The sequence below is a fragment of the Diceros bicornis genome, chromosome 39 (assembly GCF_020826845.1).
Source record: "Diceros bicornis minor isolate mBicDic1 chromosome 39, mDicBic1.mat.cur, whole genome shotgun sequence".
Classification (NCBI taxonomy): Eukaryota; Metazoa; Chordata; class Mammalia; order Perissodactyla; family Rhinocerotidae; genus Diceros; species Diceros bicornis.
Window position 1 is genome coordinate 23,554,425 of NC_080778.1, and position 23,000 is coordinate 23,577,424.

At 37.5% G+C, this 23,000-nt stretch overlaps 1 protein-coding gene across 5 annotated transcripts in view; it reads left to right on the forward strand.

The window, feature by feature from the left end:
• The window catches only part of UTRN (utrophin), a 509,169-nt gene that overhangs the window by 84,791 nt on the left and 401,378 nt on the right, over positions 1–23,000 (forward strand). For all 5 annotated transcript variants that reach the window (XM_058534226.1, XM_058534222.1, XM_058534221.1 and 2 more), the window contains one exon: positions 15,414–15,475. Coding sequence is in view for 4 of the 5 variants with exons in the window: in XM_058534222.1 (XP_058390205.1) it covers positions 15,414–15,475 (62 nt within the window). In the remaining variant the exon portion in view is untranslated. The remainder of the gene's footprint in view (positions 1–15,413; positions 15,476–23,000) is intronic.

Genomic DNA, 23,000 nt, shown 5'->3' on the forward strand with positions numbered 1-23,000 from the left:
CCCCCCGACTCAATAACCTGCTTAGGATTGTCGGGGAGGAAGACAATTCTTGTACCCTCTATGTCCTTCTGGCTGGTCTAAGAATTAAATTGACGTGAGACAGAATAACAGGTGAAAATCAAACAAAGTTTAACAACATGTATACGTGGGAGAAGCCCAGGAAAACGGAGTAACTCACTAGAATGACCAAAGCTGCCACCTTTAATACCATTTTCAGCTAAAGACGAAGGGAGATATTGGGGGTAGTGGTTTGGGGCTTCAAAGGGGAAGAAGGCAATTTACATGGAGATGGAAATGTTTATGTTTGTTAAACAAGTGTTTATTGGGCCCTCTATAGACAATGTTACCAGAGAGATACATTTTACATTACGCTACAGTTTGTTCATGTTGTAGCATGTGTCAGAATTTTCTTCCTTTTTAAAGGTTGAATAATACTCCATTGCATGAACATACCACCTTTTGTTTATCCATTCGTCTGTTGATGGACACTTGGGTTGTTTCCACCTTTTAGCTATTGTGAATAATGCTGCTATGATTGTGGGTGTGCAGATGTTTCTTGGAGATCCTGCTTTTAACTGTTTTGGGTATATTATTACATGTGCTTTGAACTCAGACTCAATCAGGTTTGCTAGCTTACCTTGTCCTTAGGGAAGTGCTGTATAAGCTTTGAAGAAAGGTTATCTGTCCAAATCTTTTTGTTTATTTCTCTCTCTTGCTAACTTCCAGAAAAATTTGTCACCATGAATTACATTTTATATAGTTTAGGATCATGGGAGGGAGAGAGTAATTGCAGTGTTCTCAGAAGACACTGGTGATTGGGTTGCTGCAATGTAAAAGGAACCTAGTTTTTAGGGTGTTATTAGGAAGGAAACAGGGAAGAAAACAGAGAACATTATCCTTCCTTTGCAAAGTGATGTTGACTGTGCATGCGGATTACTCTTTGAGATTCTGGTCTCCTACTTAAGAAATAATTTAACAGTGACAGTAGTCTGTTGGAGGAGACCCAAATTCTAGAGCGTATGCATTTGGTGTTTTAATAAAACTGACTCAAATGATTAGGACTCTTCAGGCAAAAATAATGAAAGTGGAGAAAAGATATAATTACTGGCTATAAAATCATTTATTTCAAAAGAGCAAACATGACCTTGTTCTTCTAATCTTCAACTAAATTAATTTAATTAATCTTCAACTAAGTCAAATAAATCTAGACTTTTTGATGCTTAAAAGAGGTATATTTTAGACAAAGAAAAAGAGCTGTTTTGCACAGAAGATAATTACCAAGTTTGCTATATCCAGAGACGGTACAGACTGAAATGACACATTTTTCAAAAAAAGGCAAGTAAAGGACAGACTCACAGTAGACGATTAAATAAAGAAGGTGCTGATTTGAGGCAGGAGTCTAATTTTCAACAGCAACTTAGGGGGTAAATGATCATAGAGGCTGATAATATCAGTATGTTGGAGAGGTGCCTTGAATATGAATTTCTTGCATTTTTGTTCATACTATGAATTTTATCTTTTATCTCCCTTATCCAACCCTACCCAAATAAGCTTTTCAATAAAAAAGTGTTAATAGCTCAGGTAAACTTTTTACATAGTTATGTAAATTGAAAATGAGGGAGTATGCATTTTTCAATATGACTAAGTATTTCAATGATTTTACTCATTAACTTTAAATTTATACCCTTTTAAGCAAAGAGTGCTGTGCTTCATGGGCTGATTTCTTAACTGCAAGGTCCATGGGAAGAAATCTTTACCCCTGAGTTTTTAAGGAGAAACACAGTGTTCCTTTCTGGCATGTTCTTCCTGCTTATTATAAATATTTATCTTGGACAAAGGATTGTACTTTAATGGACTTGCAATTTTGAAAATTTATTTATTAAAATGACTCTTCCTTGTTTTTAAAATCTTACATCTTGGTTTTAACTTGTCATGGCTCAACCTTAAAATACTCTAAAATAGAGGGAAAAAATAAAAAAAAAAACTACTTCTGAAGTACTCTATTTTTCTTATTTGAAAAATTGTATTTATAGTGGGTGGTATTTCATTAAAGTATTTGAACAAAGGACAGATACTCCTCATTTTCCCCCCAGGTTTATGTTCTTTTTCTGGAAGTGAGTAGAATATTAGGTCCTTGAGAAAGTTTAGGTAGCTTGGTGTGATCTGCCAATAACATTTGGGTTTGCATTAATCTTCTCTTTTTGTCTTCCCTTCTTAATAACTGATCACTATCTGATCATTTTACCTTGAAAGACTTGAATTTATTGCAAAAAGCATATTGTAAATGATGCAACTCTCCCTTCAACAATATTTTCATAGTATTCTGAATAGACTAGAAGATGGGAGGAGGTGGACCTCCATAGGCACAGTTACTTTACATCTGGCTAATGATCTCTTCCCTCGAAAACCCTATGAGCAGCAGCGGAGCATTGTCTGATACCGCACAGGAAGGTGAGAGAGTGGCGCAAAAAGACTGGGCAGGGTTCCACTCTGCTGTCCACAGGGCGCTAGGAGTTAGAATCAATTCGATGACACTGACAACAAAATTATCTCTTCAGACTGAAGTGGAAAACTCCGTGGAAAGACAGAAGTAAAAGCAATTTAACCCTGAGAGTTTCATTTTTAGAAATGTGTGACCTTAACTTCATCTAGTGTAGGAGCTTGGCTCCTGGTACATTTCTCTCATCCACCCTCTGGGGTTTGGCTCCATAAGGGAGCTCTTGCATGTTGCGTGTTGGCATCTGAAGTCTCTCCCTGCCTCCTAGGTCCTTCCCGTGAACGTATAATTGCAGATACTCAGAAGTCTCCCTTGTTCTCACCATCCCGCTCCAAAGCGGACAGACAGACAGATAGACTTTCTCTCAGCACAGTTTTCTTCTTTTCTTACTTGCCCACATTAAAGTGGAGAAAAACACATCTTTTGCAGAATGGCTGATTTAAAGAAAAAAATGGTACAGGAGTATTATATATTTATTATAAAAGTTAGAAAATATAGCGCATAAAAATAGAATATAAGATTCTCTCGGGATCTTCTTAGAAATAAATAGTGCTAATATTTTGGCTCTTGTCTTTCTGGTCATATATGCACACAATGTCTAAATGAAACACTGTGTATACTCTTTAATGATGTTCTTTTTTATTCCTTAATGTATTGCGAACATCCTTCCATGTCTTTACATGTTCTTCCTTAATATCATTTTAATGGTTGCATTTCTGCATGAAAATATACTTTTAAACCATCCCCGTGGATGGACTTTTAGATTGTTTACAGTTTTTTGCAATCATGAAGAGTGCTTTGAAGAACATCCTTTTAAACATATCTAAATATTTGTGTGTTTAATTATTTCCTTAAGATAAATTTCCAGAATTTCGGGGTCAGTGGTTATATAATTTTAAATATTCCAGTACGGGTATTGTCGTGTTGCTCCAAGAAACTTGTAATGATTTGCACATCTGCCAGCCCAAAGCCGGCTTCCCTGTTCCCTCACAGTATTGTATGCCAGCTGAGTCTTGGTGGTCAAATTCCCTTGTGTTTTTTCAGGCCTCCTTTTCCCCTGCTCCTTTGGTAGCTTGCTTTAATACTGTGGGATACGTCTTTCTTCTGAAAACTTGAGCTTCCGAGATAGTCACCTCTCTGTCTGCTCTGTCTGATAGATTCTCCTGTCTGCTCTAGCCTTGCAATTTCGTGGGCTTGTGATATCTTCACCTGATAAGTTGCTGACCTCTGTCTCATTAGGTACAAAGATCTTCCTTCCTTTCCTAATCGATTTCTCTTTCTGTGCATCTTAAAATTTTTTTTTAATGAAGAGACACTACCATCCTTCAGGTTGCCCCAAAGCCTGAAGCCTGGGGATATTTTTGACTTCTTTTCTCCTTCGTTACGCTTAAAGTAATTTAGTAGGCAAGTCTGGCAAGCTTACCTCCACAATTCAATACCTTTTGCATCCATCTCTTCCTTTCTAATCTCATTGCTACTCCACTGCTTCTGGCTTTCAGATATCCAGCATTGGCTCGAAACCGACTTTCTTCTCTCCAGCCTTCCTCCCTACTAATTCATTTTTCATATTAAACTTGCTACAACACACTTCTGATCATGTCACTTCTTTGCTCAGAAAAAGCCAATGTCCCACACTGCTTGCTCATTTAAACCCTTAAAGCCTGATGATCAAATTCCTCTGTCATCTAGCTGTAGCCTATTTCCAAAATTGGGTCTTTGCAGCTCTGATCAGAAATTGTCCAGCCAGAGGAATGCTGACAGGTTTGTCTGTACGTCTTGTTCTTTCATGCCTTTAGGACTTTGCTTCAGCCATTGTCTCTTTCACAAATGCCCTTTCTGAGCATTTTTACCTGCCTCAAGCATATCAATTCAAGGCCTAATTCAAATGTAACATTTTCCTAGAATCCTTCTCTGATTCCCTCCTCACCCCCATCAAGAAATACTTTTCCTCTGAATTTGTGAATGTGTCTGTATCTAATATATTGGTTATAATTGTCCATTTGTTATTGATGTACTTGTCTTATTCCCTTCCACCCCCCACCGCATGATAGCTTCTTGAAACCAGCCCCTGGGTCTCTTTTGTAACCGACATAGTAGGTCCTCAGTAAAATACTGTCTGGTGCTCAGTAATGTTACTATCTGTTTCTTTGTACAGTTTTCCACAAAATAGGTGAACAACTAATTTTCATTAAAAGAATAAGAAATATAAAACTTTGATGACTATAACAAACAGTTAGAAATATTTCCAATTCTTATTATTATGTCTATTTATCAGACCAAAAATCTTACAAAATGCATCAAGCCAATTTGGTCATGCACGACTGTTAATTTTTGCTCAGAGATGTTAGTTCCTGATGCTTAAAAGTAGGATGTAAGGGCCATCTGTTGTCCTACAATGAGGGTTATAATGGAGGCAAGCTTCAGGCCAAACTGCCATGCACGTTGGCGTTCACTGAACAATCATTATTAGCAAGCAGGCTCAAAAACAGTTCATACAGCCTGTTTCATAAGTTGGTAAGCTACAGCTCTCTGTCCTTTTGAAGGACATGAAGGTTTTAGTTGAAGTAAATGCAATGATATTCTGGAACCATCGCAGTGGCTGCTGAGGACCTGAATTGTGACTAGTCCGAGTTGAGATGTGCTGTAAATGTGAAACGTACAACAGATTTCAAAGACTTAGTAAGAAAAAGAGGATGTAAAATATCAATAGTTTTAAAAATATTGCATATATGTTGAAATGATAATATTTTGGATATATTGCTTGAATAACATATTAGTAAAATTAATATTATTTCTTTTTTTAATGGGGCTACTAGAAATTTAAAAATTATGTATGTGGCCCACATTATATTTCTATTGGACAATGCTGTTTTATAGAGAGGATTTAGTTAGTTTTATAGTCAACATCAGGTACCTAGAATCTCCCCCGGCCAATGGCTGAACACAGGGCCATAGGGGGTCAGTCTCCTAGCCTCGCTAGATTTTTATTCACAATTTAATCAATTGTGAGACGTGTCTATACAATATTTTGGCCAATCCACGTTCATTGAATAGCACTAAATTCACCAATGGGAGAATATTTCTAACCTTCTCATTATGCCAATTATCAAGCTACAGTAAAAGCATATTTCTCACGTTCGTTAACTTAATCAGCAAAGTCTCTGGTATTAATAGTGACAAAGATAACGGATACCTTTGTAGTGGCCACCTCTGGGGTTTAGCCTTTCTAATTAAATTACAGCTGACCTCCTCTGGAGTGTTACCCTGGGTTGGGACCACGAGAGCCCCTATGGTGGTTTCTATGCTGAAACATGTGTGTCCCCCTGTGGCCAGCTTTTTCAGTGGTTAAGGAACCCGAGAGGCGTCTTAGACCTGCCTTCTTTTCCGTCTTTCCTTTCAGGATTCCTCTCCTCCACTTTACAAAATGAAGACTCGCATCTCACCCTCCGCATACCCTCCTCTGCTGCATTACTGTGAGGCACCAAACAACAGGGCAATTTAAGGCTACAAAGCAAAGAACATTCCCTTAAGAATTATTAAAATGGTCAGTGCCTTATTGCATCCAGGGGCAAGCTTTGTGCCATCCATCCATCCATCCATCCATCCATCTTAGAATGAGAGTTCGTAAGTGAGCTGTTGCCCTGGAGAGACATATGAACATGGTTTTTAAATAGAAAACTAAAGTCGGACTTCCCTTGTCAGAAAGCAAGTCTGATTTGGCTCATTAGTTTGACAGTGAGGACTAGTTTTGCCAATTAGGTAATAGAGGAGACATTTTCTATTAATTGAATGAGCTAAATTTGCAGCTCCTTAACATTATACTGGAAATTACATTTTTTTTTAGCAATTGAAATTTGTCATACATATTATTTGTCAGCTTCAAAATGCACATGGGAATTGTTTTAGAGGTTCAAAAACACAAAATGTTTGAAGCCTCTGACTTAAACTAGTGCAAACATAACATCACCCATTCTGTGTTGACATCTCTTAAAGTATGTTATAGACACCATATAGGAGGTTTTAAGAAGGGAAAGAAAAGATGCAAAAAAGATACTCCAGAAGAGAAATGGTAGAAAGAGACAGAATCAAATGGTGTTTGGATTGTTGTGTGGTGGCCAGGACTGGTGCAGCCAGGCAAGCTTTATGGCTGAGAATTCCAAAATGGTGACTGATGTCAAGACAGGTCCAGGGAGGGGTGTTGAAAAATAATATTCAGGGAGGCAGGATGGAGGGATGTTTGGATGTTCAAAAAAGTGAGACAGGCCGAAGAAGGAGGTGGGTATCGAACATGAAGAGGAGAGAGGAGAGGAAGAGTCCCAGCTCCAGTGATTCTCCAAATGATGGGGTGTAGTCAAGACTGCTGGTGGCTCTGTTTGCGGGAATGTTCATTCTGGCCTCTAAGGTTGTCTGGCCTTTTGCAAGTGTCTAGTATTTTTTTTTTTCCAATCATTTTACTGAGGTCATATTGGCTTATAACATTGTGTAATTTCAGGTGTACATTATTATATATCAATTTCTATATAGACTGCATTGTGCTCACCACCAGTAGTCTAATTTTTATCTGTCACCATACATATGTGCCCCTTTACCCCTTTTGCCCACTCCCACACCCCCTTCCCCTCTGGTAACCACTAATCTGTTCTCTTTATCCGTGAGTTTGTTTATCTTCCACATATGAGGGAAATCATACAGTGTTTGTCCTTCTCTGTCTGGCTTATTTTGCTTAACATAATACCATCAAGGTCCATCCACGTTGTTGCAAATGGGATGATTTTGTCTTTTTTATGGCTGAGTAGTATTCCACTGTATATGTACCGCGTCTTCTTGATCCATTCATCGGTTGATGGACACTTGAGTTGCTTCCATTTCTTGGCTATTGTGAATAATGCTGCAATGAAAACATAGGGGTGCGTAAATCTCTTTGAATTGTTGATTTCATGTTCTTTGGCTAAATACCCAGTAGTGGGATAGCTGGGTCGTATGCTATTTCTATTTTTAATTTTTTGAGAAATCTCCCTACTGTTTTCCATAGTGGCTGCACCAATTTGCATTCCCACCAGCTGTGTATGAGGGTTCCCTTTTCTCCACATCCTCTCCAACATTTGTTATTTTTTGTCTTGGCGATTGTAGCCATTCTGACAGGTGTAAGGTGATATCTCATTAGAGTTTTGAGTTGCATTTCCCTGATGATTAGTGATGTTGAACAGCAAGTGTCTAACCTTGATGAGCAGGAGATACTTTTTCTTTGATCCTTGAGTTCCTTGAAGTCTCATTGCTCTCTGGGGCTACCTGGGACTCTCCTGCTTGGCTGAGTTGAAAGGCCGCACCCAAGCTTGCATGGATTGTTGTTGTCTGGGTCTTCGTCTGTCTCAAGGTGTTTCTATGGGTCCTGACACACAGAGAACTAAACAAAAGTAGTTCCAAGGAGGGAAGCCAAAATGTGTTGTCCCACCTTTAATTCATTGGAGTTGGTGGCTTTGAGATGTTATCATTGGTGTCTATAATGCTCATTTACTGATTATTCATTGCTCTCTACTTTTCAGTATATATATATATTTTTATCCGAGTGCAATGACCCAGAGTTGTGATTATAGAAGACACATGGTATATACAGTTAAAGGTCTTCTTGGTCAACCCTATAGAAAATAATAGCATTCCTACACAGGGTTGCAGGGAGGTATTTGGGTTCTGAAAGTATTGTTTTCTTTTTCTGTGGATATTTCTCTCCAAGATTTTTTGTTTGAGAATTACTACTTTTTAGATATTTTTATTGTTTTATCATATAGATTTATGAGGAATCTAAAAGAATCTCATAGATTCCTCATAATATGGGGAAAATAATAAAATAATTAAAATCAGAAAAATACTGTCTGAATATTTAGCAGTCTTGAAAGGACATGTTTTTGCTCCTATTTTGGAAAGTAGAGCTTGTCATGACAAAGTCTGAAGTCAGATCCCTGGAATGTTTTTTACATTCAAGAAAATTTTTTCCCCATTCTCATAAAAACTCATTTGCATGAATTTTCATATATCTAGAGATATATGTTTATGAAACAGTCACTCTTTCTTGAGATTTCTGTAGACAGTTTGTAGAATATAATAGATCTTTATTTAACAGGAATAAAGTGAGAAATCAAATTTCACAGAAATTTTCTTTTATAAGTCTAACTTTTGTCAGTCTCTAAAAAAAGTAGTTTTCTATTGGTGTTTCATGACAGTGACTCATCTTCTTTATGACTCATTTGGCTCTTCTCAGATAATCTCTCCTTGTTCTATGACATTTCAAGTGATTTTAATAAAACTTTTTCGCTCCCAGGACAAATGTGCGAAGTGAAGTGTTTGTATGTAAAGTTTACAATTTCTACCCCCATAAATTGAGTCCGTGTTCTTTTGGTTTTGCAACACGTATAATATGTTGATATCTAGGATAGTAAGAGGTTTTCTGAAAGATAGTTTCAGAGAGAAGGTTTCAAGCAATGCTGGATGCCTATAAATCTTACAGGCGTTCTTCAGCTCAAGTTTAGCAGCTCTGGAAAGTGGAAGTAGAAAGACATTACCTGCATTCCTGTATTTCAACACATTAGTTTAAAAAACTTGAGGAGCTCATCAAGGAGAAAATAGGTAAGAGGGAAATAAACTCTAAAATTCGAAGATGGTCGGGAATTAATGGTTATATCTGATTCCGAAAATAACTCTTTGGGGAATAAATTAATCATTTTGCAATATTTCGTGGATTCAATGCGAAAGCGCTCTCTCTGAAGCCCAGCGACTTCGGGTAACATGCTTTTGAACTTGGGCTACTTCAGAAAGTCTTCAGGATATCCCCAATTTGGGGATTTTTGCTTGGTGGTTTTTGCATTTTCATATTCCAGTTTATGGTCAGCATCGTTAGTCATCAGAGAAATGCAAATCCAAACCGCTTCACATCTACTAGGATGGCTATAATAATAATAAAAGAAGAAAAATAAGTGTTAATGAGGATGTGGAGAAATTGAAACCTTTGTACCTTGCTGGTGGGAATGTAAAATGGTGCAGCCGCTGTGGAAAACAGTTTGTCAGTTCCTCAAAAATCTAAACATAGAATTACTGTAGATCTAGCAATTACTGTAGACCTTCCACATCTAGGTATATACCCAAAGGAATTCAAAGCAGGGACTCAAACAGAACTAGTACACCAGTTTTCATTGTAGCATTACTCACAATAGCCAAAAGGTAGAAACAACCCAAGTGTCCATCAACAGATGAATGGATAAATAAAGTGTGGCATATACATATGATGGACTATTATTTAGTCATAATAAGGAATGAAATTCTGACACATGCTGCCACATGATGAACCTTGAAAACATTATGCTAAGTGAAATAAGCCAGACACAAAAAAACAGATATTGTATGACTCCACTTATATGAAATATCTAGAAGAGGTAAATAGATACAGAAATAGAAAGTAGATTAGAAGTTACCAAGGCATAGTGGAGGGGGAATGAGAGAGTTACTGCTTAACGGTCAGAGTTTCTCTTTGGGGGATGAAAAGCGTTGGAAATAGATAGTGGTGATTGTTGCGCAGCATTGTAAATGTAAGTGATGCCTCTGGCTTGCACACTTGAATATGGTCAAAATATATTTTATGTTTTACATATTTTACCACCATTTTAAAGAATTAATAATGTAATATACCAAAAACCATTGAATTGCAAACTTTAAATGGGTAAATTGTATTTGAATTATATCTGAATAAAGATGTCAAAAAAGGCACTTTTGAGAGCAGGAGGAGTATTAGATAAGGGGACACGGATCCTGACTTGATTTATAGTACCAACTAACTGCATGACGTGGGATAAGCTTTTGACATTTCTGGTCTCAGGGCGGGGTTCTATCAGATGCCCTTTTCTCTACTTCCTGGTCTTATACGCTGTGATTCTGTGATAGTAAGGTGGCTAGTTTTGGTGAGTTAGGTTGGTTCTCAGTGGGAACAAACATTTTCCCCCAATGCTGAAAATGATGGAAATTCTGTATGTTTCCAAGTGGGTCTATGGACTTTCTGGAGCCCAAGGGCTCCAGAATTGTGATGAGTTTGGTAACAGTGGATGGGTCAATTTGCCAGAGCACGTGTTTGCTTAAAGAGGTTAATTTTCAAAGAATCTATATTTTCTCACAAGAACATTTTTTGAGCATGCATTGCTAACTCTGTACTCTTCATCCTTTTTATGGGTGTAAACAGTTTTCAAGATTGAAAACTTTCCAAAGTTTGGATTATTTTAGATTTCTTGTTTTGCTCTCATTCTGTGTTACAGTCCTCTGTGTTTTCTCAGAGATACACAATTATGTTTTTATTAAGTATGCTCTTTTTTTTTTTGTCAGATATTGAGTCTGAGCTTGAAATGAAGAGGGTGTTATTCTGCCTATTCTGTCTAGAATGCCCTTCTTCTCATTTTTGCGTGAACCAGACTTCATCTATCCTTCAAGATATATTTTAAATGCCCCCTCTTCCCCATGAATCTCTCTCTGACGTCCTGCTTGGACGTGCATTGAACGCAGGCTCCGGAGTCGGTAGACCTGGTTCTGTTTGTGACTCTGCCACTTGTGTGGTGGGTGACACTGGGCAATTCATTTAACTTTTGTCCCTGGATCTCAGCCTTCTTATTTGAAAAATGGAGTTGTTTTCCTCTTCCTTCTCACTTCATCCATCTCCACGTCTCCCAAAGAGACCATCACCTTGTTTTTCGCTTTGTACAGAGGGAAGCAAAAGTCTGTTTTCAATACGGTTTTTACCTTTAATAACTTCAAAGTATAAATGCAGTAAACTTACAAATATCATTTGGAATGTTAATTATCTAAAATTCTTGTATGCTTAGATAGTTTTGACAATTTGAAAAGCACTTTCTTAATTTTAAGGTTTTTCAGGTCCTCTGAGGATGTCAGATTTGAAACAAACTCAGGGAGTTGAACTACTGCTTGAGAGCTGTCTGTTTCCTCTTGTCTGTGTTTCTTTGTCTACATATTTATAGTGTTTTACAGATTACATAATATTTCTATATTTCCATATGACATTTTAATATATATTGTTTGAACAAATGAATTGGTGTTGTTCAGAGACCAACAAGTTAGGTATGAGAAAACAACAGGAGAAGGAGATGACTGAGCCTTAGTTGTAGACATATTTTGAGCTTGAGTCACATCCAGTACCCAGAAAAAAAGTGAGAGTATGTTCTGAAATACTCTCTTTTGCTGGTGAGAAACTGGCTTTCTAGGGTGTGTTAAATTTCGTGAAAGAGAGGCTTTAATAAAGTCAATCCAAGTTTTAAATCATCCAACAAGACGTTTCTGTTTTGGCTTAAAGTCTAGCGACGTCTTTTCTGAATAGCTGCATCTTACGGAACTCAGGTTATTGCTAGCCAATTGGACACGCTTCAGTAGCTTCGAAAGATGTGCTAGAGGATAATGCTCTCTCTCTAATAGTAGTAGAGTTTTAATGGTGGTATACATGTTCCTAAGACTTGTGTGTTTCCATAGGGGAAACAACTCCTAATGTCTCCACCACATTTCTGGTTTAGGATTTAAATTGAGATTTGTTGCTAAATTCTGCTAAAAGAATTTTTGTTATGCATTTGAGCTGGTGAAGGGAAAAAAATTTCAAACTAGTTTCCTTGAAGATTTATCAGACGGTTTTGTGGATGTCTTGCTTCATTTCTCTTACCCGTCACAGAAATGAAATTCCAGGCTAGGCAGCAAGTGAAGGCCCTTGGATCTGTGTGAGCATGTCAAAAGCATTTTAAGAAGAGCAAAATATTTAGAGGAAGAATTTGGAAAATCAGCCTTAAGGGGTTTAACACATTTTTCTTCTCCTAATTCAGTCTCGTGTTTGTACCCTAATGGAGAAAGGTCATTAATGGTTAAGATTTACTAAGCCAGGAAAGGCTTTCAGAAACTAAATATTTTTTCTAAAATCCAAATCTAAAGAAAACACTTGTTTGGAAACCTGAAAGAATATATTTAGAGTGTAAATTATACTCACATATATAAATACATATTTAAATAATCTAGTTATATGTAAGTTTGTGTTGTCTGCTTATACATTTTTATTTTGGAGAAATGAAAATAACTAATTGGCTTGATAATGGAGAGTTGAATGGATTTGAGATGTTTGAAATTCTGTATTAATTTCTAGGAAGGCACAACGATTGATCAGAATAGCATGACTTAGACTTTTAGTTGTCCTGTGAGCGTATTTTCACCTCCTGAAACAGAGACCTGGGCCAAGGCTGTTGCCTTATTGTTGTGATATGGAGGGCAGTTCTGTATTAGTTAGTGTTGCAAATTTGTTACATTTTTAATCCCATAATTGAAAAGCCACAGGCTAATTCCTGTTCTTTTACTGAATTCCTGTCTGGTAGAAAATAAGGGGGGGGTGTGTGTCTGAAAAACGGGAAATGTAACCTAAAGGCTTTTTGAAATATGAACTCTTTTTTTCCCTCTTTAACCATATCAGGAAAACGAGTACAGAAGAGTGTTAGACAATTTTATCTTTTACAAGCCCAGACTTTATTTCACATCGGTTACTTAGACTCATATTCAGGCTTTGATTTGACCCAAAGATCAAAGACTAGTATAGAAACATTACCTTACTGATTTTTATAAACATTTCTGTGTGGTGGGAATCTATTTTTAAAATTTAATTTCATTCAATGTGTGATAAAATTGAAAGAGCTTATTTATCATTTGATAAGGTGACAGGCACTCATTTCTTTGTCCACTCAGTGTCTGAAAAACTTATATAGATTAGAATTTTAATATGTTTTTGAGAATAAGGAGGTTAAATGCTCAGAAAAGAGGTTAAGAAAAAATAAAATGTATTAACATTTATCCCTGAGAATTTTCCCCATTTTTATGGTAAAAAATTCTTAAGTTGTATGTTATGAAATTAAGAGAATTTAATATTTATGATCTTTATCTATATTTTTCTTCATAGCAGTAAATAATAATAGATATGGCAAAATTTACAAAAACAAATCCTTTTTAAGGTAGTGGGACAAATAATTGGATTTTCCAAGTGCTCTGAACACTGATATTTAAAATTAAATTCATACTGGTGGGGGCTGGTATAGTGCTCTCTGCAAGTTGACATGTGTGGCTGCCTTATATTCTGCTTAATCTCATCTCTGTCCCCCTTGTGTGTGATAATCAAGGCAGGGACATTCAGAGTGTGTAAGCAAGTCTTCTTGGTTAATAAATGACCTATATGTGGCATTGATCAGGTCGTAGAAAGCCTGAAATCGAGGCTGATGCTGACTGCATCGTCCTTTCTGGAAGGAAGGCCACCTCTCAGCACAATTCACATCACGAAGTTTCTTCGAGAGCTGTTTTGTTTTTCATCCAGTTTTCCCCTTGGTGTCTCGGAGTCAGTTTCCAACTACCTAAATGGATCTGTAAAAGTGCAATGTTTTTTGAAGCTGCTATATTTATTCCAGAAATGACCTTTTAATTACAAACTCTCATTCCAGAAGGCAATAAGGGCCAAAGATACCACAAACTTGGTAAAGTAGTGGATGAGCTTCTAATTATGCTATTAGAGCTGAGTGAGGCAGTCTTGAAGGCAGCCGTTTGAAATTAGTGCGGGCAGGGCAGAGCACACTTGCACCTCCTCTGTTATTATGTTGCTGTTATGACGTGAGGAGTAGCCGGGCAGTATGGACGGTAGTGGGACAGCCAGTGTATATTTATTTACAGATAGAACCACAGCTTTCTGTCCTGTTCCAAATATTCCTTAGGCAGCTGTCAGAACTGCTTAGAGATTGTTACCATGCTGTTTTCTAGGCTTTTGGTAATAGAGAGCCTACATCTAGGCTGATGGTAATAGAGAATCGGGGAGCAGTTGAAGAGGATATGATTGGAAGTAACAGACAGGGTAAAATGGATCTTTATCTGCCTTGTTCACACGTATACTATAATAATAATGATAACAAAAACCACAACAAAGAGCTCAATGCCAGCTCTTTGCCAAGTGTTTTCCTCTTATATTCACTATCTTCACAGTGCCCTTGCAAGCTGGGTGTTATCCCCATTTTACAGATGAGGACTCTGAGGTGGGGAGGCACTATAATAAGGTCACACAATAAGTGGGTTGGAATGTGGCCTATTTGGTTCTAAAGCCTTTTGATCTTTTTGTTATATCACATGGCTTCCTTATATCTGACTAAGTCACTCTGCCCATCTTCAAGAAGTTCAGGATGCTTTAAAAGTTTTTTAAGGTCAATTTTCATTTCTTGTGGCTTGGAAAATGAATTTGTAATCCAAACCAAAGTTGGTCATTTTTTCAAAAACCCACTCTGATTTCTCTGCTTGTAAAATACATAGATTGTTTTTATAGATCATTAAAACGTTGTTCTGTCAGTCCTACTACAGGAAAATGGGTTATGGAATTGACTATAAACCTTATACCAGTTTTTGTTCTGGAGGGTGGAGGACTTTTGTATGACAAGGAGGGAAATCATGAGTTTCTCAGTTTTGACTGGATAACTTTGATTTTTGTTTTGAACATGCTAACATTTCTTTCATGCTGAAATTTTACTTAAACAAAATGCAAGAGAAAGTATTGCATATAATGCTCTGAAAGTAAGATCCTGATTCCTTCCCGCAAACAGGGATTCAGCGGCTGGTGGCAATATGCCGAGCGGAGGGAGCCAGCTCCCTTGAGAAAGGTGCGTGAGCTTCCTTCTGCTGCAGGCCTTAGCAGGCTGCTTAAATGCTTACCTTGTCAGACATCACATCCTTCATTAGCTGTGGATCGTTGTGCCTCACGAACTCTACTAATAGGACTATTTTAAACTCTCCAGGATGGAGATGGTCTTATCTAGCACCCTTACTAACGGTACAAACTCTCATCGTTTTCCTTTCTCTCTCCTTTTCCCTCCCACAGATGAACACAATGACGTGCAGAAGAAGACTTTTACCAAATGGATAAATGCTCGCTTTTCAAAGGTAATGGAAACTTCTGAAAACTTCATGATGATTCAAATGCCTTGTTCCGATTGGTGGAGTTTGGTTGGAGATGCACTGAATTTTTCTCATGAAATGTGACCTAACAGAAATCTTCTGAGTGTGCAGATACATTTATTTTTCCTTTATTCTCTCCCTTAATTTGTTTAAGTGGAAATTCTGGTGTCAGCCGTTCATGGTGTGAACACATTCATGGTGTAAACAGCTCTTTATTCTTACCTGGCGCTCTCTGAATATCAAGCCGACAGTTTGCTGCTGTTGACTGCTGGGTACATTTAGGAAATGAATTCTATCATTGGGAAAAGTTTGTGCTCATTTAGCTAAAAAGATGATGATTTCATTTTGTCTGGTTAAAATCAAATTGTTATCATTCAGGCAGCCTTTCTCCCCCGTGCAGAACTGTTTTGGGATTTTCATGCTTGTGATATGGCTAATAATATTTGTCTGCCCTGTGGTTCTTTTCTTGTGAACTTCCTCACTTCTTTTCTCGAAGATCTGTTCTTTCTCAGCATTTCTAACCACTTGGAACCTAATCAATGTTGTGATCGGTATGTTTTTAAGGGGCAGAGCATGCCTGAAGAGAATTGGCAGTGTTCTAATATAATTATCCATTGGTTATTGAAGTTGGAATTTTGTCCTCTAAGTCTGAGATGGGAGGCGAATTTTCAGGGTAATGGATTACAGAACATCACTATAGCCAGATGAAAAATAAAAGTTTCTCAGAGAAACACCATTATGGTATTTTAAATAATAGAAAAGCTATTTTGATTGTTATTTTTCAAAATTTTCTGTTTGAGAAGGTTGCAAAGGTCAGGAAAATAACGTTGGTATTTCTTTGAGGCAAAATGAGAATGTTTTAGGATTACTTTGAGTAGCCATGCAGTTTAAAGATTGTTCTACATCCCAATATTTACAGTTGATTATTTGATTGCAGTGTATTTTTAGGTTTTGCAAGCTTTGTGTTGAGGGATATTTTGTCTTGCCTCAGAGAATGTAAGGAATGTGAAAACTATCTGACTGTGACAGAAGGGTCAGCGATATAGAAGTGCTTGCCTAATTGGTGGTTTTATTTGTAAGATTATTCCAAAGCAAACGTGAGTGTTTTTTGGTAAATTTTAATTTTTTTTTTTTTTTGTTCTAGGACAGGTAACATCTGGGTGCTTTGGATTTGACATTATTCAAAACTTGTGAGGGGCCGGCCCCATGGCTTAGTGGTTAAGTGAGCGCGCTCCGCTGCTGGCGACCCGGGTTCGGATCCCGGGCTCGCGCCTACGCGCTGCTTCTCCGGCCATGCTGAGGCCACGTCCCACATACAGCAACTAGAAGGATGTGCAGCTATGACACACAACTATCTACTGGGGCTTTGGGGGGGAAAATAAATAAAAAAAAAAAAAAAAAAAAATCTTTAAAAAAAAAAAAAAAAAAAACTTGTGAGGTATCCGTCTGAGTGTGACCATATTCTGGGCACTATAGTTTTAGCCACTGAGAGAGTCCGAATATGAGATGTTTTGTCCCGGTGGTCTCGTGAATGCTCAGATGTGTAAGATTATCCATCCTGATTATTACTGAGGATAAATAATATGATCATTTTCTAGAGCAAGTTAAACAGACCTAGTTTTTAGCAGCTTAATTTAGTCATAGGGGAAGAATTACCTTAGAACTGATTTTGAAGATCGATATGAAAGCTTCGTAGTCTTGGTAGACATAGGTTTAGGGAAAATTTGAAATGGAGTGAACTACTTTTGTCCCTGTTGAGGAGAATAGAGAGAAGTAGACAGCACGATAGTACAGGGAAGGAGGGAGAGTAGAATAGAGACAATTGAGAAATAATAATCGAAAATATTTCACTTAATCAGTATTGCCACGAATTTGGCTCAGGCAACACATTCCCTTGACAGTGCACGATAGACTGTGGAAATGGAGCATCACCCAGTGGATCTGCCTCATTTCCAGGTCTAGAGCCGTTAGTGATGCGTGCAAGGTTAGTAGCAAAGCTGAACCTTGAACTCAGTGCTGCTAAAGCCCTCTTCACTTTAAGCTTTAAAAATATCCTCATTATAATTGCAGTCCCTTGACTTTCTTTGCTTTGGACAGTTCTCAGTGTCTGTTGATCATTTGGGTCATATATCTGAATTCTTTTTTTTTGTGTGTGTGTGTGGGGGTGGAAGACTGGCCCTGAGCTAACACCTGTTGCCAATCTTCCTCTCTTTCTCCCCCAAAGTCCCAGTACATAGTTGTATATCCTAGTTGTAGGTCCGTGTAGTTCTTCTATGTGGGACGCCGTCTCAGCATGGCTTGATGAGTGGTGAGTAGGTTCGAGCCCAGGATCCGGACCGGCAAACCCGGGGCTGCTGAAGCAGAACACGCAGACCTAACCACTGTGCCACCAGGCTGGCCCCTGAATTCTCTCAAGAAATATCTCAGTATTTATCATGGGTCATCAATGTCTTTAAAAAGACCTCAAATAACAATGAACTTGATATTTAAATTTGTACACTTATAATGTGTATATTATTTTGTAATACTAAATGAGAGCTTTAAGTCCCAAATTATTTGCGCCAGGAAGCTTGTAATTATTGCCAACCAGTGAAAAGACCAGATAATGTTATCATTTTTAGTAACAGTTCCGGTTATGTAAACTGACACAGAAGCTAAAAGCTTGTTTTGTTTGGAGTAAAATATCAAAAGTAGAGCCGACCCTGGAAACATTTCCTTTCAGATTAGTTCTAGTAAGAATTCAAAGTCTAGAAGGAAATTTGGATGGGTCTAGAACAAATTTATCAAAGAAACGATGACTATTTGGATATAAAGAGATGGAGGGCTCAGGGCAGTGACACTAAACTTCATCCACAATTTTTTTCTTTTCTCTGTCTTAAGTCAGACTGCTTCCACACTGGTGATCGGGAAAGAGAATAACAGTTCTAGACTGGGAGATCTCCATAAATTCCCCACACAACTTCACTCTCGCTGAGCAGGGGTGAGGTTGTATTTGAGTGTGGTGTCACTAGGTGATCCAGAGGGTAGCACGTTCCCTTTTTGCAGGGAATGAATTTTATTTCATTTCTTTTTTTATCTGTGTCCTATGGTATATTATGATGGACGTTAAAATATAATTATTGATTGAGTCTGCTTCTTCCCTGTAGTGTGGGTCCCTCTACAGAGCAGTAGGGCCTCTGTGCTGAAAAATTCAAACAGACCCTGATGGCATCTTCTGCCATTTAGGAATTTGTTTTCTATTCTCTCCCTGGACATTTCCTTCGTGGCCCACTCCCCAGCCAAAGTCTCAAACACCAAGTCTTGTTGATTCCAGTGCCACACATATTCAACCTTGTCCATTTCTCTCCATCTTGACTGACACCTCTTTTTCCCAGGTTATTATTGTCTGAGTTAGGAAAAATTGTAAAAGACTTTAAGGTGGGCAAAAAGATTAGTGGGAGTCCCTTCAGCTCAGCCACCTGGGTTATCTGCTTTCCATTATCTTCGAGCTACTGTACAACTGGTGAGTTGTAGAAAACAGATGATAATGCAAGTGATTCTTATCCATAAAAATGCAAAATAGTTGGAATGCAATTGATTATCACCCCTTGGATGGACTTGTTTTGCATCTATTCTAAATTTATTTCAGCTTTCTTTTATTGCATATACGGGTGGTTTTTGAATTCTCCTTTGAACTAGTTGTAACACTTTACTGGTTCCTTCCTTAATTAATGAGTTAAAGTCTTTGACACACGTTAACATTACATTCGTATAAGATTCATGACTTTGCCTTCTTTTGAAAATTATCCCTGAACACATGGACCACTGTAATAATCTGCCAACTGGTTCTTCCTTTCTATGCTTCACCTTATCCACCCCCTTTCTTCTACTTTCTACAAAGTAGCTGGAGTAATCTTCAAGTGTAAGCCTCAATACCTCTTTATCTTCACTAAAATCTTTCAATGGCTGCCCATGGTTCTTACTTGGCTTTTAAGGCCCTAAGTAGTTGCCCCTCAATCTACTCCTAATTTACTTTACTTTGCTCTCACCCCCTCTTTATGCTCTAGCCACATTGTCTGTGCCTCCTACCCTGATGGGTCTTCCCATGGCTTTTACACATGTTCCTTCCTCCATATTTTTCTGGCCAACTCCTTCTCCTCTTTCTTGCCTGAGCTTAAACATCACTTCCCCAAGGATACCTTTTCTGAGCTCCCAGACTAGGGTAGATATGCTCTGTACTCTGAAAGTGTTATTCTTTGCACCACTTATAATTGTGATTTAAATAATTGCATCTAGAAATATTTATCTCTTCTCTCCCAGACAGTGGTATGTTCCGTGGGTGCAGGGATTGTCCATTTTGTTCACTGGCACAACTTCTGGCATTTAGTAAGCACCCAGCGAGTATTTATAGCTTAATAAATAAATAAATGACAAAGACAGAAACATACGTTTCAATGCCTAAGAATCTATCCATAAACCACTTAGAGGTGGTTGTATTGGAAAGAGATAGGAGTGTGGAATTGAGTGCAAAATGGCATAAATTGTGTTATTTCATGGATATAACTACATCAGGGCTTTTGCTGCTTTTGTTCACGTAAATAAACAAACCAATCCAGTTATGCAAAGTTACCATATTTACCTAGTTTCTTGAAGTTGTGCTGGAAAGATGGTTAAATCACCATTTGGATTTAATGCATATGATTCTCTTTTGTTTACTGGATAGGATTCCTGAAATAGGACCCACCTACTAAATTCACAGTGAAGAAAAATGAGATTTGAAACTTAAAATTAGCTCAATTCATTCCTTGATAAGGGATTTGGTAAAGAGCTTGAGAATATTGAACAATATGGATCTAAAACCATCTTTTGATTTTTAGCTATATATGGAAATACGATAGCTAAGACAGCATTCACTATGAATATATATTCTTTTTGCTGCAGGTCCCTGTTAATATGTTACAGAGCACACACTCTTTGGAGTTTGGGTGTCCTGGGAAGTCAACACAATGTAGAAAAACTTGTGATTGTTGGATTTTGAGAAGTTGTGAAGAGCCCCGAAGAAAATGATTATCTAAAGGAGCTAAGAGTTAGGAAATTAAACACTTATTCGTGAATATGCTGCTCATTTATTTATAACCTCGGGCAAATTATTAGCCAAGTTTTTCAGGTCACTTGGTTTTTATTCCTTTAGCTATAAAACATACTTGATCATAATTACTTGCCTCATATGGCTAAGAAATATTGAGGCATTATTGTGAAACGTTATAGGAGATTATAATTACTTAGGAATGCTCAATTAAAACCCTATCAGGTACCCCCAACTTGTGGTATCCATATTCTGTGCTATCCATATATTTTATTCTATTTTTTATTTTTGTTTTTTTCTTTAAAAAGTTTTTTTTTGTTATGGGGAATTTCAAACATCTACGGAAATAGAAAGTATAATGAAATCACATGTACTTTTTAGGAAGCTTCAGCAGCGCATCAATCCAAAGCCAGTCTTGTCACCTCTATACTCCTTCCACTTTCCTCCCTTTCAGATTATCGTGAAGCACCTCTGGGACATCGTATAATTTCATCCATAAACATTTCAATGTGTAGCTATAAGCGATAAGGACTTCTTAACAAAACCCCATAATACCACTAGATAGCTAAAATTATTCGTTCCTTTATATAATCAAACATCCAGTCGGTATTCAAATTACCAATAACGTCACAAATGTCATGATTTTTTAAAAATCTGGACCAGAAATCTAAATAGTCTACACATCGTGATTGGTTTCTAAGTCTCTTTTTAGTCTGTAGGTTTCCTCTCTCTCACTCAACTCCTTTCTTTTTTTTCTTTTTTTTGTGAGGAAGATGAGCCCTGAGCTAACATCCGATGCCAATCCTCCTCTTTTTGCTGAGGAAGACTGGCCCTGGGCTAACATCCATGCCCGTCTTCCTCTACTTTATATATGGGACACCTGCCACAGCATGGCTTGATAAGTGGTGCGTAGGTCTGCACCCAGGATCCGAACCTGCGAACCCCGGGCCACTGAAGCGGAGCACGTGAACTTAACCGGTACACCACCGGGCCAGCCCCACCTTTTTTTTTTTTTACTTTGAGGTAACATTGATTTATAACATTATATGAATTTTAGGTTTTCATGTGTACATCATTATATTTCAATTTCTGTGTAGATTACATCATGTTCACCACCCAAAGACTAATTACTGTCTATCTAAACTAAACTATCTAAACTAATTACTGTCTATCTAGACTAAAATACATATGTCTATGTATTTTATGTATTTTAAAACAGATATGGAAATATTTTAAAACAGAAATGGAAAAAAGCGTTGGCTCAGTAAGCCCACTTGATTCCCTTGTCTGGTGCGTAAAGCCTGAGTGTTTTGTTTCCTCTAATTTTAAGAGTCTCCGGTTTGTTAGTGGGCTGGTCTCCTGAGGGAGGCAGCGAAGGCCTCATTGCTTCGCTGTTGGGAAATCTGTTCTGACTTTGAGCCTGCATTTTCTTTGGCTGACTTTCAGAGCTGCTCATCTGGCGGAGCTGAGATGTACAAATTGCAGAAGCTCTTATATCAGTTTGGTGAGGCGATTCTCAAAAGAGGTTTAACAAATAAAGGTTAGGTAGACAATATGCAAACTTAAGAATGCTGAACCTTAGTTTGGGCAGATTTCTGCTTTTCCCATTTTGAAGACAAAGATGAGCCAAGTGCTCATGTAGTTACTCTTCCAAACTTGAAATTTAAATTGATAGAACATAAAAGAGAGAATCTGTGAAGTATTTTTTATAGATTTCATGTGAAGAGCTATTCAGATGTATTCCTTTTGGAGACAGTGGGACATTGCTTTTAGTGCCCTATGGTTTTCTCCTTTTTTCTTGTTGGAAACTGATGGTCCCAAAAATAGAAGTGGGAAAACAGTGTAGGGAGATTTGCAGAGGAGTGTGCAACAAAAGCAGCCTGTAGATGTTCAGTCGTCTTTTTAGTATTGTGAAGGAGACTATTCAGGCTTCCTTGTGTGACCATAATTAGCATCTATAGTAGAGATTTGAGCTTGCTAGTTACGCCTTGGGTATACCATTGGTTTATGTTCATGAATATGAGTATGGCAACTCAACCAATTGTTTTAGGGGCCATAACCATTCAAGTGGTTCCTTAAGAAGTTTCAATTAATGTCTATTCACCAATACTTCTAAAAAGCAGACAATAAAATGCATTCCATATTCCCTAAACAGCTCAGATATGTTTTAGCTATATTATGTAAGTTTTTTTTTGTTTTTTGTTGTTGTTTGTTTGTTTTCATTCAATTTGATTTTGTTTGTTTGTTTTGGTTCCAAACATTAGAATTGCAAAATGACTTTCACCTGGTTACTGTGGTTAAAAGTGAAAAAAAAATTTAAATATTATTTAACATGCTATGGTTCATACATATTGAGTACTTAAATGCTTTGTTTCGTACCTATTGAGTACTTTTTTACTTAAAAAAATTAAATATTATTTAACATGCTGTGTTTTGTACATATCA